Source organism: Lasiosphaeria miniovina (genome assembly GCF_030549165.1).
Source record: "Lasiosphaeria miniovina strain SMH2392-1A chromosome Unknown B0T26scaffold_4, whole genome shotgun sequence".
Classification (NCBI taxonomy): Eukaryota; Fungi; Ascomycota; class Sordariomycetes; order Sordariales; family Lasiosphaeriaceae; genus Lasiosphaeria; species Lasiosphaeria miniovina.
Window position 1 is genome coordinate 5,833,474 of NW_026848223.1, and position 14,665 is coordinate 5,848,138.

Below are 14,665 nucleotides of genomic sequence, written 5' to 3' on the forward strand. Positions count from 1 at the left end.
ACACTATACATGTAGCGATCCAAGATCACCTTCTGCGAGATTCCGTCACGTTCGTTGGGTATTGCCGCTCCATGAGATGAGAAGCAGAATTGCCTGGGTACCAGCCCTGCATCGCATAGCTTAGGCTCATATTATGCCACTTGGCACTCTTTATTATTAGTGCCACCGAAACGAGTGGCGCTCCTTGTTAACAGGGCCGGTTGGCGCAATTTGCATGCTTATATATGCACATTGGTGTATCGCAAGGAGGATCGCCAATAGGTTCGTTAAACACGTTGGTATGTGGCGGAGCAGGTAGTCGGCGAGAGAGATGTCTGTGACATCGTCACGCCTCCAAATGATACCGCTAATATTTGGGGAACGATGGTCCGCGATAAGCTAACGGCGAGAAAAATAGAAATATTAGAGTAACAACAGGGGTAAAAACGAGGGACAATAAAAGGTCTAGTAAGTATCATTAATCTTGAAGTGTCTAAGCTTCGGTACGCCTACAGAACCGCCGATATGACGGAAAAGAAACACCGAAGCTCAAAAAGAAACCCATCGGCTTTACTCCACGACTTCCAGGTGCGGTAGTCACCGCACACTCCGAGTTCCCAGCCGTCCCAATTGCCCCGACCTTCAAACCCTTTCAAATGCATATATCCACCTCGGGTCGCGAGATTCCCTCATATGTTCTAGGCCTAAACCAGCTTGGTTCTTCTTGTTTTCGTCACTCGTCTAGTCTAACATCTGAGCTGTCGGTGCGGTTCAAATTACGCATTTCGCATTTCGCATGAAATCGACTGCGGTTTTAAGTTGGGCGGTTGAACTAACCCCCAGTGCTTTACATTTCACGAGAATTCGGATGGTTTCAAATCAGTTGGTTTGAACCCACCCCAGCCGTAATACATTTCAACTGAGTTCAGTTGAACATTAAAGCGCCCAAGTCTTCACACGAATCCGGGTGAAGGGGCCCTCACTTCGGTCGATTCACCTGGTCAACAGGCTCGGGTGGCGGAACTGCAACGAGCGGCTGCTCTGCCGGCAACACTGGGGGCGCTGCCGCGGCTGGTGCTGGTGCTGGACCCTGAGGGAACCCGAAGATTGAGCCCTTGGCGGGGTGTTTGGAATCTTCAGCAGCTTTCTTCATGGCATCCTCGCCGGCTTTGTTCATCGCCTGCACAAAACTCTCCAGCTTGATCGCCTCTTCTTGTTTCTTCTTGGCCTCTTCGAGCAGGATAGCCTGCTGAGCCTTGTGCTCCATGATCTTCCTCTGCTGTTCCTCCGGCGAGAGAGTTTTGAAAGTCTCTACGTCGGTGTCCCATTTTTTGACGCAAGCCACATCCCAATTGCAGCGCTCCACTTCACCGTATGCCGGATGACTAAAGCGTGGGTGCTTGCTAGGCCAGTTAGAGGCGTGGTAGTGGTGCTTGACGAGAGCGCCGCGCGAGTTGTGATTCCCCGAGTCGGAATGGCCTTGCCCCGCTGCAAATGCTTCAACATCCAGAACTAAGACCCGGCTGACCAGCCTGGACTCGTCCATTCCGTGGAAGTCGTCCCAAGTAATCTTCTTGCCGTCGCGTATCGGATTGTTCATCTCCTTCAGGACAGCGGCGGTGAATGCTGATGGCCCTGTGCCGCTGATGACCTCGTCGAAATCGAGCACGACCTCTGAGATGTGGACGTTCTGCTGCGCGGCAGTCCCGGACAGCCAGCCCATAATGTTCTCAATAAGCTGCAGCATCACGGGGAGGCGAGGCTTGCACATGAAGGTCCATTGACAGAAGCTGGCCGACTTCTTGCCGAGGATTGGGTGGTCCCGGAATTCTGGTTGGTCGATTTCCACACCGATAACCATATCGATGTCGCCAACATTGTACCGCGCAGGGACATAGCGGTCAACCGTTCTCAGCGCCTCCACGTCAATGTCGGCATACACTCCGCCCTCAGCATACATGATCATGTAGCGAAGAAGGTCGGCCTTGATGATTGTGGTATTGATCTCGCGGTACATGTTGACAATGTCCGGACGGTTGAGGCCGCCAGGACCGAAATGCTGTTCGACAAACATCATATCGTTGTTATCCGTCAGAACTTCATATCGATAACCGAGGTTCTTTGTTGTCCATGACTGAGCTGTCTTCAGATCTCGCTTGGCGAAGTGGTAAGGGTCTGTTTTCCATGTCTGCCATATCTTTTTGGGGAAGTCAGCTCTCGCCGACGGAGCTATTGACCCGCCTAGAACCGTCTGGGAAGACTGGCGCTTGAAGACGACGGGTTTCGCCGGTGACACGGTAAAGATATCTGCCTTGAAGACGAGAAAAAGCAGGGTGAGGCACAGGAGGTACAGCGGGACAGATCGCCTTAGCTGGGTCGGAATGCGGTTCCTCAGCTTAGCCTGAAGCCCACTTATCGTCGGAGAGAGGGGCGACAGAGGTGATTTTGGTGAGCTCGCGGTGGCTGGCCTCCAGTTCTTCTCTGACCCAGACGTTCGATACATTGTGGGTAAAGCTTTTAGAAGGGACTTGGGGCGCAGCCTGCGAAGGGGAAACCCGAAATCTGGGCGAGGGGGGCACGCTTATCCCAGTTTCCCAAGCTCTTGGGTCCAGAACTGTCGTGAAGACGGCCGAGAGGGGTTACCACAAGCTTCGCCGAAGTGGCCTAAAAGCACCGGGGTCGTGGGCCCCAGCCATGTCCATTCGCCAGAGAATTTCAAGGCGGGGTGGGCTACGAGACTAACAGGTAATGACATCGGGGTGGCCGGGGTGTCTTTCGGGATGGAGGGACGGAAGAAGCTGCGAACCTAGTATACCTGCCTAGTGTAACCAACCTAGACATCGCCTTCCCGAGAAACCAACGGCCGAACATGGCAGCATGGTGGTTAGCGCCTTCCAAGTGAATACTATTGAAGACGTTGACCCGCAAATTCCCCTGCCTCATGATGGAAATCAAGGATAACGGGAGCGGGGAAAACACCGGCGCGAATATGTCTTGTCAATTGGTGTTAGGGGAGATCGGGTTTCGACCTCGGGGCGGGAATATTGAGGGCGATCTTTCCTCGGAAAGGGCAGATGGGTGGGACAGGAGGGGTGTGGCCCGTGCTCTACACGACCCTCAGCCTACCCAGACTTTCGATGTGCGGGGATTCGGCTGCATGTGACGATAGCTCCTGTCGTGCCTTTCTTCTTATTAAGATCAGCCCGATTCCATTACGAAAACAACAGATCTGCGGAAACAATAGATCTGTGGAAACAACGAGATGTGGATGCCACAACTGAAAGACCTGAATGCAATTGATAGATGCAAGCCACATCGATATCTGAGGTCTCGGATCTGGTCCTCGACAGGAGAAGTTCGCCAAATCCGAGTTCCAGCTTGGAGGTTACCTTCGATCTAATTTGCGCCGCAAATGTCCCGGACAAACCTGCACTAGACTCTGGAGTCTTCTTGGCCGTTTGTCAGCAATGACTTCCCCAACACCTAAGAAGATAGGCTACCACGGGATCTCCCGCACCTGGGCGGAAAGAGCAAAGGGCGGGAGAGCATTAATCGCGACCGCCATTTATACGTATCGCTCCGGATTGCGGGGGCGAAGGCGCCCAACACGTGATTTAGCGTCTTGTTGCCGTTCAGCAATTTCGTGCTCCTCCAGTCGCAACACTGAACACGGAATTTTGAGTTGGGGTCTCAAAACCATTCCAGCCTTGTTCTCAAGTTGTTGCTTGTGCTGTTGTCCTTGTTTGTCTTTTACGATCTACGTTTTCCCTTGGCAAGCAGAGCGAGAGCGCAAATATCAATTTTCCTCTTTTCAGGTCTCCACCCACTAGTGCAATCCATCCGTTAGCTTTTAGCCTGGAAACCCCCAAAGTCAGTGATGGCACCCACCCGCAGTGCACCAAAACAGCACTGACCAGCGCTGTAGAGCCGACAGGCCCACTCAGCCCGCTTTCAATACGGTCTTGTTGACGGATCCGAATCATCTGTTTCGAATTGCGCAAGTTTGTCAACTCCCCTCCGAGGCCCTCCGAGAACCCCCGCGCAGGGACCTGGGGTCCGGTCATGCCGAGCGACGTGGTTGAGATTTTGGAGTCAGAGGATTGGGCAGGCGGCGAGCACATCTCACAGTGCCGCTCGGCGTGGAAATCGGCCCTGAAATGGTGCCTACCATCGCTGCTGGCGCAGAATGCCGTACCGCCCAGGCAGACTGCATATTTGGACGGCATGCGAGGGTTTGCGGCCTTGCTTGTATATTGGCATCACCACCAGCACTCAGCGCATCCAGGGCCATTGGCCGCCATCATGGAGTCGGGATTCGGACTGAACAACGAGTATCGTTTCGCCGCCTTCCCGGGCATTCGCACATTCTTCAACGGCGGACACTATGCCGTGTCGGTCTTGTTCGTCATCTCGGGATACGTCTTGTCCATTAAGCCACTGACTCTCGTCCACGCCAGAGAGCAGGCAAAGCTCGCTGACCACCTCTCATCTGCCTTGTTCAGGCGATGGGCGCGGCTGTACACGCCTCTCATCTGCACCACCTTCCTCTTCATGACCTCGTGGCATCTCCTTGGCCTCTGGACGCGCGGCGCAAAACCGCAGTCCAGCTACCGCGGCGAGCTCTGGGCATGGTATGCCGAGCTGAAGAACTTTAGCTTCGTCTTCAACTGTGGTGGCGTGCCATGGCTGAGCTATAACTTCCACTTGTGGTCAATACCCATGGAGTTCAAAGGCTCAGTGGTCATATTCACGAGTGTCCTGGCCTTCTCGAGGTGCAGAAGAAATGCACGCCTGCTTCTCGAGGCAGGACTCGTCTTCTACTTTCTGTACATCGTCGATGGATGGTATTGTGCCTTTTTCTCAGCAGGAATGCTGCTCTGCGATCTCGAGTTGCTTGCTGCCGGGGATGCGCTGCCATCCATATTTACACAGCTGCAACCGGCCAAGAAGCTGATATTCCACCAGCTGCTGGTCGTCAGTTTATACATGGGCGGCGTTCCTAGCCACTCCACAGATGTGGCCGACCTGAGAAAGAATCCCGGGTGGTACTACCTCTCCTTTCTCAAGCCGCAGGCCGCCTTGAACTATGCCTGGTTCTACCTGTTTTGGGCAGCCGTCTTATTTGTAGCGTCAGTCCCGCACATCTGGTGGCTGAAACGATTCTTCGAGATGGGCTTTTGCCAGTACCTTGGACGCGTGTCCTTTGCACTGTATTTGGTGCATGGGCCTATTCTGTTGACCCTTGGCGACCGCCTTTACACGGCTTTTGGCTGGCACGCAGAAGCCCAAGTCCGGAATCTTTCTGGATGGGTTGACATTGTTGAGCTGCCGAAATGGGGACCACTCGGCTTGGAGCTGTCCTTCTTGGTACCTCACTTGATCTTGCTGCCAGTAACATTATATTGCGCTGATATTGTCACTCGGGCTTTTGACAAGCCCAGCATGAAGATCCCGCAGAGGCTGTACGCAATAACCTTGGGGCATCCGACAAGACCGAGCCAACCTGGCGATGCAGTGGGGCTGTCTAACTTATTTACGACAAATGTGCATCAATCAACAACTTAGGGGCTAGATTAACGACTTACACCTGTGTATATTTTTGGGTCGAAGACGAATTGTTGGAGGGATGGCTAGGCAACCGGCGTTACCAGCTGACTGTTGGTTGTCTGTGACAGCACAATAGCGTAACAGCACCTGCGGAACTACCAACCCTGAGAAGTTCGGATGCAAGAAGCTGCTTCAGTTTAAGAAAGAATCTAACCAACGTACAAAAAACCAGTCAAAAAATTGGTGTTGTTGGCCACAAATAATCATCGACATGTGGCACTGCGCACCTTTACCGTCGTTGCAAGTAGTTCGGACTCGAATGCTGATTGGAAGGCGTCGGAACGGGCCATGTCTCAAAAAGGGGTGACGTCGGGCAGGGTTCAGCACGCTACTTTTCACTTTGGCGTCGCATTCTTAGCTGCTTACCAGGTGCCTCGTGTCGAATACGCCGAATTCTATCCTGCTAGTCCGGAGGGAACGCCGCCCCCATGGGCAAAAATGTAACTACCTTAGAAGGTTTTAATGGGGCCTCGGGGAGCCCCCTAAAGGGGACTGTCTCGTGGCCACCTGGGTGGATGCTGGGAAAGCAGGACGGGAGTACCCCCGGGGAAAGGAAGTCCCGCGGAGTACTGGTCCGCCGCTCGGGATGGCTACGGAGCACGCCCTAGAAGGGTCACTTCCGCGCGTGAGCGCTCCCTTTCCTTACCTAGATAGATACCCTGTACACTCCGGGACCGCCGTCGCCCCGGCGTCTAAGTGCCAGCTCCTGGCAGTCCGTTAGGTAGACGTTAATTCATTCATTCATTCATTCATTCTATCCTGCTAGTGTTATGGAACTATTGAGTGCATTGAGACGAGGAGCTAAGGAGCTTGGCATTCATCCCTTTTAGTTTTGGTACTGACGAATTGGGGGGACCATTGTCAGTTCTTGGGGTTAGCCTCAACATGGAAGCTTATCAGACACCCGAGTCCCGAACGGACAGGCATTCAGATACGGAGCACGGTACAGAGTACGTACTACGCCGATCATTAACAAATTGCAACACGACTCATTTGTCCGCGATCTTCTGCAGATTACTTCTCAAACGAGAGCATCGGACTGCCGAGGCTTGCAACCTTCTCCGAATTTTAACAACGCTCGCCGGGTCGACTTGTGACAAAAACTTGAAGTCGGGAACTACACCAGACACGGCCCACGGCATAGACCTTGTTGGTTCCGTATCCACCGAATGCACGGTCGTGTAGTGTTAGCGCAGAAGGCCTTCTTTGGCTAGCGCCGCGCCAAAACATGCGATTTTTTGGTGCAAAGGGTGGATTCTTTGTAGGGTTGGGATGCAAGGCTCGGGCCTCTCTGCCTTCCCTGGGAGAGAACTCTCAGTGCTCTGTCATTCGTCATTGTTGTGTGGCCAACCGGGCGTTGAGAAGGCCGTGGCGGCTGGAGGTGGCTTACCCGAAACTGCAAGTCGCAATTTGGAAAGGGTGCCGAGACTTGGTTCACGAAATGAGTCTGCCGTGAGGCGCCGCAAGGCAGCGCCGATAAGCTCGCATTTGCGCCGGCTTACCCCCCCTTTTTTTTCAGCCCATTACCCATACTGGAGTTTTGACTCTAGCGTGTTCACCCCCACACGTCAGAATTGTGTGCTCGGAATCTCGCGTCCCCTTCCCGTTTGCTCAACCTTCTTACCAAGCCATCCAAGATGTTGGTGAGAGACGTGAAGCGCGTTGCGCTCACAGTTGGGCTGATATTTGGCCTGCTGTTGATCAATGTAAGTCTGTGGGGCACTGACGCGCACTCGTCTATTCGCGCTCAGGTCGGCGCTTTTTTTGGAAAGCCCTTCGCGCCCAACTCGAGCGCGAACCAAGAAACCCGGCCAAACGGCAAGAGCCCGACTGCGAAGCCTTCTTCGGCCGATAAGGAATCGAACGTCGGAAACACGGCTGTCGAAGGCACCGACGTCAATGCCACGCATCACGAGATCTTCTCGCTGTCGACTGCCGACAAGAAGTACTTCGCCGTCAAGTTTGACGACTTTGTCACCTTCAATCCGAGCATCATCCCGCATCCGATAAGGAATGACACATGGATCATAGTGGCCCAGAAGCACCGCCCCGTTGAGGTTGGGAACTTCCACGTCGAGCTTGGGTGCAATGCAGGCTTTGTCGACGGCGCACTCAAGTGTCTGGAGCCGGCGAGCATCCTGCCCATCGCGGCCACCAAGGGGGGGAAATGTGTAGGCAAATTCGGCGCCGTCAACTACAACATTGGCCCGCACGACGCGCGCGTCTTCTACGGGCCAAAGAAGCCCTACATCATTTTCGGATCCAATAGCCAGCGCGCTTGCTTTGGCATGTGGATCCAGGACTTCCGCATGCTGGTGGAGTGGGGTTTCGAGTTCTTCACCGACGAGGACTTCCGCGCCGTTGCGGAGCTGCAGCGGCCGCCGCCGTACGGGGTTATGGAGAAGAACTTTTTCGTCTTCTGGGACGGGAACAATGAGCGCTATGTCCACCACGACACGGCCCCGAAGCGCGTATTCGCCAAGCTAGCGGCGGACGGGTCCGTCGGGCCCGACTTGGCGCCGGCGGCGGCAACCACGGATGACAAATGCATTACCCGGTACTTGCCCAAGCCGGCGTCGGAGTTGGAGTCGATCCACCAGGCGACAAACTCGCTTAAGATCACCATGTGCAAGCGTGCCGACCGCTCGTGCAAGCCAAACGACGACAACACGTTCATCATGGCCGTCGTGCAGCACAAGACGTACTACGACTACCACAGCGAGTACGACCCGTACGTGGTCGTCTTCCGGCAGCGCGCCCCCTTTGAGGTCTACGGCATCTCGCGCAAGCCCCTCTGGATCCACGGCCGCAGCCGCGTCAACGATAAGCACACCGAGATGCTGTACGTCGCGTCCATGAACTGGAAGGCACATGATATCAAGTACCACGGCTACTTGGACGACGAGCTGATCCTCGGCTTTGGCATTGAGGACAAGCAGTCTGGAGCTATCGACGTCCAGGCGAGCGACTTGCTGGGCGACCTGGGGCTTTGCTCCGACCCGGAGTGAGATGTCGAGTAAGCAACCTTATCGTCATTGTTGCCGTCGTCGTCATCGTTGCCGTCGTCGTCATCGTTGTCGTAGTCGGCCTCGCTCGACGTAGTTCCACATGGTCGGTTCGTGTCGCGGCCTTCGGATCACTATTGCGACGGCCAGTTGGTCGTCGCAATATGTCCCACATACGCCCAGGCATGTGCAATGACACGTCGTCCTCGGCCCCCCTGAGCAGAGAGCCTGTATCATTTTGTCTCGGAACAAAATGTCGCCTTTATCAACAATCCCAGCAGCCCTCTCCTTTCTTTCTCCCCTTCCCGGGGCACCACCACGCCAATCAAAGCCACTCTGGCTCGCGGGCTGACATTCCCGCATGAATCCAAGATGCCACTTCGGCGTCCACTCCCGCGCTGGAGCCTGACCCATGCCCCATGGGATCGTGGAGGCCGAGTCCTATCGGAGATCGGAGGAAAGCGAATCGATTTCCTAGGAACGTAGCCGATCGAACTATATTTCGAAAATGCAATGTGTAATCTATAGCAGTATTAGATGGGGGGCAATGTACGATATCTAATTGGCGATCCATGCCTGCTGGATAGCAACGGGCACTGTCAGTATATGACGAGACATATTGAACGCCCTTTTTCCTGCTCCTGCTCCTGCTCACCTTTAAGTTCCTAGGCATTCTGTAGGCTTTGCGACCGTGGTTGAACCCTCGAATAAGGGTAATGTGGGGTGATGGTGCTGACCAGTGCTGTTTCGTGGTTCAGATGTCTCGAGACAGGACTCTACCATCGTGAGAGTGCGCTACAGCGCGTCCTGGACATGTTGTCGCTTCCGCTCGTCGCGTTCCTCCGTCGTGCAGCCAAGGCCGTCGAAAGGAACAGGGAGTGTGCGGTTGCTCAATAACGAGGTGTCACCTGCGTGCTGAACTGACTGGCTAACTCGCTGCCCGACAACACGCAGTTGCTTTGGGGAAGTTGCCTGGCAATCGCATTTGCGGCGGTGGCAATCGCATTTGCGGCCGAAGGTTTGGTGAAGAGGCGGAGGTTTGGTGCATGGCTTTTGTTGTCCTGTCTTGTCTTGTTTCCTCGCCCCCGAATCCTTCCCGTCGCCCAACGTTGTCTTAAGGATCTTGATCTGCGGAGAGAATGAACTAGGGAACTACCTTAGCGGCAAGTACGCGTGTGCACAAATACTACCACGGAGATCGTCCCTGTTGGGCCATTCGACGGTATACTAGTCAGCAATTGGACTGTCCCCGGAGTTTGACTGATCTCGTCAAGCGGCCCCTAGATGTGGGACGCGTTAGGACCGATTCGTCACCTCGACCGTCGTCCCCGACAAGGCCTAGCTCGACCTGGGCCTGGCGCGCCGGGCCGACTTGCAAGCAGCAACCGTGCTGCCAGAGGAGTAAGGGCTATGCAACGCACTGCGAGAAGTCGAGGCATGTTTGGTGAGAATGGGAAAGTTCATTTTTATTTTGGTTCATTTTATCTGCCCCGGTCTACGACATGTGAAGTTGGCCGGAATGCATCTTCCGCCTGGTACGCGAACTTCAAAGAGCCAATTAGATGCTTGATATTGGATTCAAGACACTGGGGTTTGGGGGCCCTCCTGCCCTGCGCCGTGCCGTGTTCCATTGCCGGGACGACTAAGATTTCTCTCTGGAATACCTGTGCACCGGGAACGGACACCTAACCCACATGGACACTGGGACATTCTGCCTTGACCCGGCTATTAGAGAGGAGGGTTCTGGAACACAAGCTCGTATTGATCAATAATCCACACCACCACCACCACCACTAACACCACTAACCACTACCACCACTACCACCACCACCACACGAGCCGATAACACCAAGTCGGACCACAGCTGACTGTCTGACTGACTGACCGGCGATGACTGACTGCGGTCTTGACCGCCGTCTTAGAGGCGATCTCGAGAGCAGAAGAATTATCAGCAGGCCCCGCAGCGCAAGCTGAAATGTCGAAAGTAGAAAATGGGTTCCACACATGCAAGCCGCAGCAGCCACGTGGCCTTGCAGCTTGCGGCAGCGAGCCTCGAGCAACAGAGCGCCACACCACAGCCGTCAGCATCACCCCATCGCGTGGACGGGAGAGAGGGGTGACAGTATGCACAGTTCCTACTTGCATCACCCGCTTTGCGCATCGGACCTGCGTCGAGGGTCTTTTAAGGGGGGTGGGATGCCCAGCAGCATCATGTTGCGTTACCACATGCGATGCTTTAACTTCAATACAGTCAGCGTCTCATCTTTCGCCCCCCGATCGCATTTGGGTTTGTCGTCTGGCCTGGCCTTTTTGCCTCTTCTTTATTTTATTTTTTGTTATTCAGAAACAGCCAAGTACTGTGCCAAACACTAGAGGTTGCTGTTTACAGGTAAACCTATTTTAGGGACATCTTATCAAGCAAGCCTTGCTGCCAGCCTCTTTTGTTACGTTGGTCTCTGGTCCGCAGCCTTGTTTGTCACCAGTCTCACTCTCACTCTTACTGTATTTGCATTGCACTGCAGCCCCACCACACATCGGCAGCCCACTGTATTTTACAAAGATGACGTTGCCCCACGACGCTTCGATACGGACATAGCCACAGCAGCTGCCATGGTGGTGGTGGTGTCATTTATTACGAGAAACGCGGAATATCCACCCAGAGCTGGGAGGATGCAGAGGATGCAGCTGAGGTGCTCACTCAGTGGGAAGCTCTGTCATGAGCCTCGCTCGAATACAGGTGCTGCTCCCTGACGAAGCCCCCCACCTACCTCTTGGAATAACGGTTTTGGGGGGCTTGGGTTCGTGGTTTGGTCAGCCAGCGGTGCATGCATCGCCCAGCTCGAATCCCTTGCCCGATTTGTAATGAACAAAAAAAATCGGAACGAGAGGGGGGAAGAAATGCAGTGAGAGAAATGCCCATGACAATCAGGCACCCAAGGTACTGTACCTGACAATAGAAGCTGCGGCAAGCAAAGGAAAGCGTGCACGGAAAGAAAGGGCAAACCGGCGAAAATGGACAATTATCCACTTCCAGCCAGGCCTTCCCTGCACAGCACCCCTCTATCGATACGCCCCGCACCTCAACTCAACGCACACAGAATAGCAGCTCCGCCGGCGGCGGCGGCGGGACGACCCAGGCAAAGTGTGGGGTTAGGTAAGGTAAGGTAACCCAAGCAGGCTCAGTTGGGCTTTCTTTTCCCGCGCGTTGGTGAGAAGCTGCAAGATGAGACAAACGACAGCGGCACATGGGGGGTCAGGTCAGCATTCAGTTCACCTCAGGTTGGGGGCCCCGGCCAGGCACGTAGCCGTCTCATTGAGCTGACAGGCTGGGCCGGGGGGAGGGGGGCAAGCATGGATCATGGCCTTTCGTTGTGTCTCATGTCGAGAGGCACGCGAGGCGAGAGAGGGAAGGGGGTTCGCATCGTTCTTCTCCACAGTGCATTGTGTAGTGCAGTCTGTTATTTCCGTGTGTTTGTTCTTTGCTCAGATGTGCGTGCATCATGTCGTGTTTTTTTTCAGTTACCGTGGGGTGGAGGGGCTTACCCGCTGCAGGAGAGATGCATGCTGCATCATGCATCGAATGTCAACACCACCTGCGAAAACCGCGGAGGGAAGGCGGGAGGAAAAAGAACGATTTGAGATGCACCGAAGGAAGACATGCTCTCATTCAAGTCATTGCAGAACAAAACGAAAAATAAAGTAAAATAATAAATAAAAAGGAGTGCGTGCAACTCTTGAAGGTGGGGAAGTGCTGATCGAAACCAACGCCGTTTCTGACATGCATCTATCTGTCTGGCGATCGCCGCTAACCAACCAACCAGCCAACCAACCCGCTGCAGTTCTAGAAGGCCCAACGACTCCAAACAACAAGAAATACTCAAAATGAGATCTAAACCCGTGCCCCTCTATGCGGGGCTACGCTGCCTCTGTGGTATAACGCCTGGTAGTGTATGTGCTACCAAGCCAATAAGGTCCTCCTCAAATGCTAAATATCGCCAAGGTCGATGGCGCATGGGCTCATGCTTCGTCTACGTTCGTGCCGTGGGAAAATAAAGGTGTAAATGCAAAGCGAAAGAGAAAACAAAAAACGCCGGTCGCTAAAAATGCATCAAAGGCCGTTCAGTAGTAGTACCGGTCTCCGCCGAACCGGTCACTCCCGTATGTCCTGCTTCGCCTGCGGCGGTTGCTGTCGGGATCCTCTTCCGAGTAGCGAGCGCGCGGCGGGCGATCCCAATCGTCTGCCCGGTCGCGGTCGCGGTCGCGGGCAGTGCGATCGCGACTGCGGGGGATGTCCATACGCTCCACCGCGCGGCGAAGCTTGTAGATGTCGTCGTCCTCGTAGCCTTTGCCTTTGGCGTCGGTCGGCGTCTTGAGGATGCCCTTGACCCGGCCTTCTTGGTGTATCTCGGGCGGGCTGGGCCGGTTGGCAATCTCAGCGTTCTGCCGCTCGCGCTTGACCCTCACCTCGTCGTCCCAGCGCAGATGCTTGGGCCTCGGTGGGGAGCCGGCAGAGTTGTTCGAGATAGACCCGTCGCTGCGGTGCACCACAGTTGCTGCCCGCCTTGGCAAGAACCTGTGAGGGTCGGTCCCGTATGTGGCATCGGCGCCGGCCGATGTTGACGCCTCGTTGTATGCTGACGTCGACATCCGGCGGCGCTCCCGACGTTCTCGGCGGCGCTCTTGGTCGTCGTCGATGATCACGTAGTCGCGAGGATCGGCAGAGTGTCGCCGGCCGTAGTACCTGTCGCGCGGGCTTGTCTCGCGGTCGCGGTCGCGCTCGCGCTCGCGGTCTCGAGACGAGCGCCGACGGCCGTACTCGTCAGCGAGAGGAACAGGGCCAAGGGGTATGTGGCTGCTCGGCCGGGGCGGCGTCTTTTGGTCAATCACAACGTATCCAGGCATGGTCTGGGTCCGCCTGAGTCTGGATGGAGGCTCGCGATCTGGGCGATCGGGCCGGTCTGGGCGATCAAGACGCGAAAGGCGGTCTAGGCGTGTGGGGCGATCAAGGGTATCGGGAACTTCAAGGCGATCCCGAGGATCGTGCTTGTACGGGCGACGGTGCCGGTCTTCATGATCACGCGGGTCGTGGCGCCTGCTAGGTCTGGAGTAGTCTTCTATCCGAGCGCCATTGATGTACACGCCGTCTCGGTCTCGCCTATAGGAAGGCGACGGCGACTTGGACCGGCGCGGCCGATAAGGTTCCGCGTCCAAATGGGACGAAAAGTACGGAGTGGGCTTGCGCTCTGACAGGCTCTTGAGGGACTCGGGCTCAACGCCCCCCAGCTTCTTGAAGGGGAATGTCCGTTTGTAATGCTTGAAATCTGGGTCGCGACACATCCTGCCGTCTTTGCAAGCATACGTCTTCTCCGTCAAGTCCTGCGCCCCATCGGCGTAGGTGTTGTAGTAGTACTTGGTGAGACACATTGTGGCGTCGGTATCAGGAATTTGATACAGGTGTTGCAGGGACGATTCGTCCCGAGGGGGTAGTCGGCGAGACTCTCTCCGGAGTTGTCGGCGATGAGGTAGGGTCGGCGACAAATCCGCTCGAGTCTTGCGCCGCGAGGTGTTGACGATGTTCACAATGGAAACCCCAGTCACGGTCGGGTCGAGTACCGTGTCAGTCGGCCGTGTCCGAGACAAAACAGCCTTGGGAGTGTCGCCCAGATCTAGTCAAAGACATGAGGACATAGGCCGAGGACCGATTGTGGGGGGGATTGAGAGAGTGGTGGGTGCGAGAAATATAACGGCTGTTGTTGCGATCAACGGATCACGTTGTGGCTCGAGAAGGGCCGCCTTCTAGGACTCGTCAGATGATGTAAAACGGTTTCTGATGTGGACTGGAAGTGGTAATAGCGGGCTGGAGAAACGGTTAGGGACGAGGTGGCCCAGGGACCCGAGGGCGGGCGACGGTTTGTGTTAAATAAGGAATGCGAGTTGAGTCTCGAGCGGGAGGGCCACCCCCCCGGTCAAGTCATCCTGCACCTATGCACAATTGGCGGTTTGCATGGCTCTGTTCACGCCCTCCCCACCTCTAGCGGGTTTCTTTCCAGAGCGCCAAAATGGGTGTGTCAGGC

General features: G+C 55.2%; 5 protein-coding genes across 5 annotated transcripts; 3 read left to right on the forward strand and 2 right to left on the reverse strand.

Moving 5' to 3' along the window:
• Nucleotides 1-1,246: 1,246 nt before the first annotated feature.
• Nucleotides 1,247-2,422, reverse strand: B0T26DRAFT_595862 (glycosyltransferase sugar-binding region DXD domain-containing protein-containing protein; the record flags this gene model as incomplete). Its single annotated transcript, XM_060435604.1, has 1 exon — nt 1,247-2,422. A coding segment is annotated over one exon (1,176 nt), but the record flags the coding sequence as incomplete, so codon positions are not given.
• Nucleotides 2,423-3,013: 591 nt separating this feature from the next.
• Nucleotides 3,014-4,139, forward strand: B0T26DRAFT_812844 (uncharacterized protein). The gene is made up of 2 exons (XM_060447318.1): nt 3,014-3,849; nt 3,905-4,139. Exon 1 carries the CDS (start codon nt 3,447-3,449, stop codon nt 3,807-3,809), a length of 363 nt encoding a protein of 120 aa, XP_060297312.1. The 5' UTR covers nt 3,014-3,446; the 3' UTR covers nt 3,810-3,849; nt 3,905-4,139.
• B0T26DRAFT_647732 (acyltransferase family-domain-containing protein) lies at nt 4,042-5,544 on the forward strand (the record flags this gene model as incomplete). The annotated part of the gene is made up of 1 exon (XM_060437929.1): nt 4,042-5,544. The coding sequence occupies one exon, from the start codon at nt 4,042-4,044 to the stop codon at nt 5,542-5,544; it is 1,503 nt and encodes a 500-aa protein (XP_060297313.1).
• A 1,487-nt stretch (nt 5,545-7,031) lies between these two features.
• Nucleotides 7,032-8,624, forward strand: B0T26DRAFT_332597 (uncharacterized protein). Its single transcript, XM_060434424.1, has one exon. It carries the CDS (start codon nt 7,224-7,226, stop codon nt 8,592-8,594), a length of 1,371 nt encoding a protein of 456 aa, XP_060297314.1. The 5' UTR covers nt 7,032-7,223; the 3' UTR covers nt 8,595-8,624.
• A 4,086-nt stretch (nt 8,625-12,710) lies between these two features.
• Nucleotides 12,711-14,015, reverse strand: B0T26DRAFT_676676 (uncharacterized protein; the record flags this gene model as incomplete). Its single annotated transcript, XM_060440002.1, has 1 exon — nt 12,711-14,015. One exon carries the CDS (start codon nt 14,013-14,015, stop codon nt 12,711-12,713), a length of 1,305 nt encoding a protein of 434 aa, XP_060297315.1.
• Nucleotides 14,016-14,665: the final 650 nt, after the last annotated feature.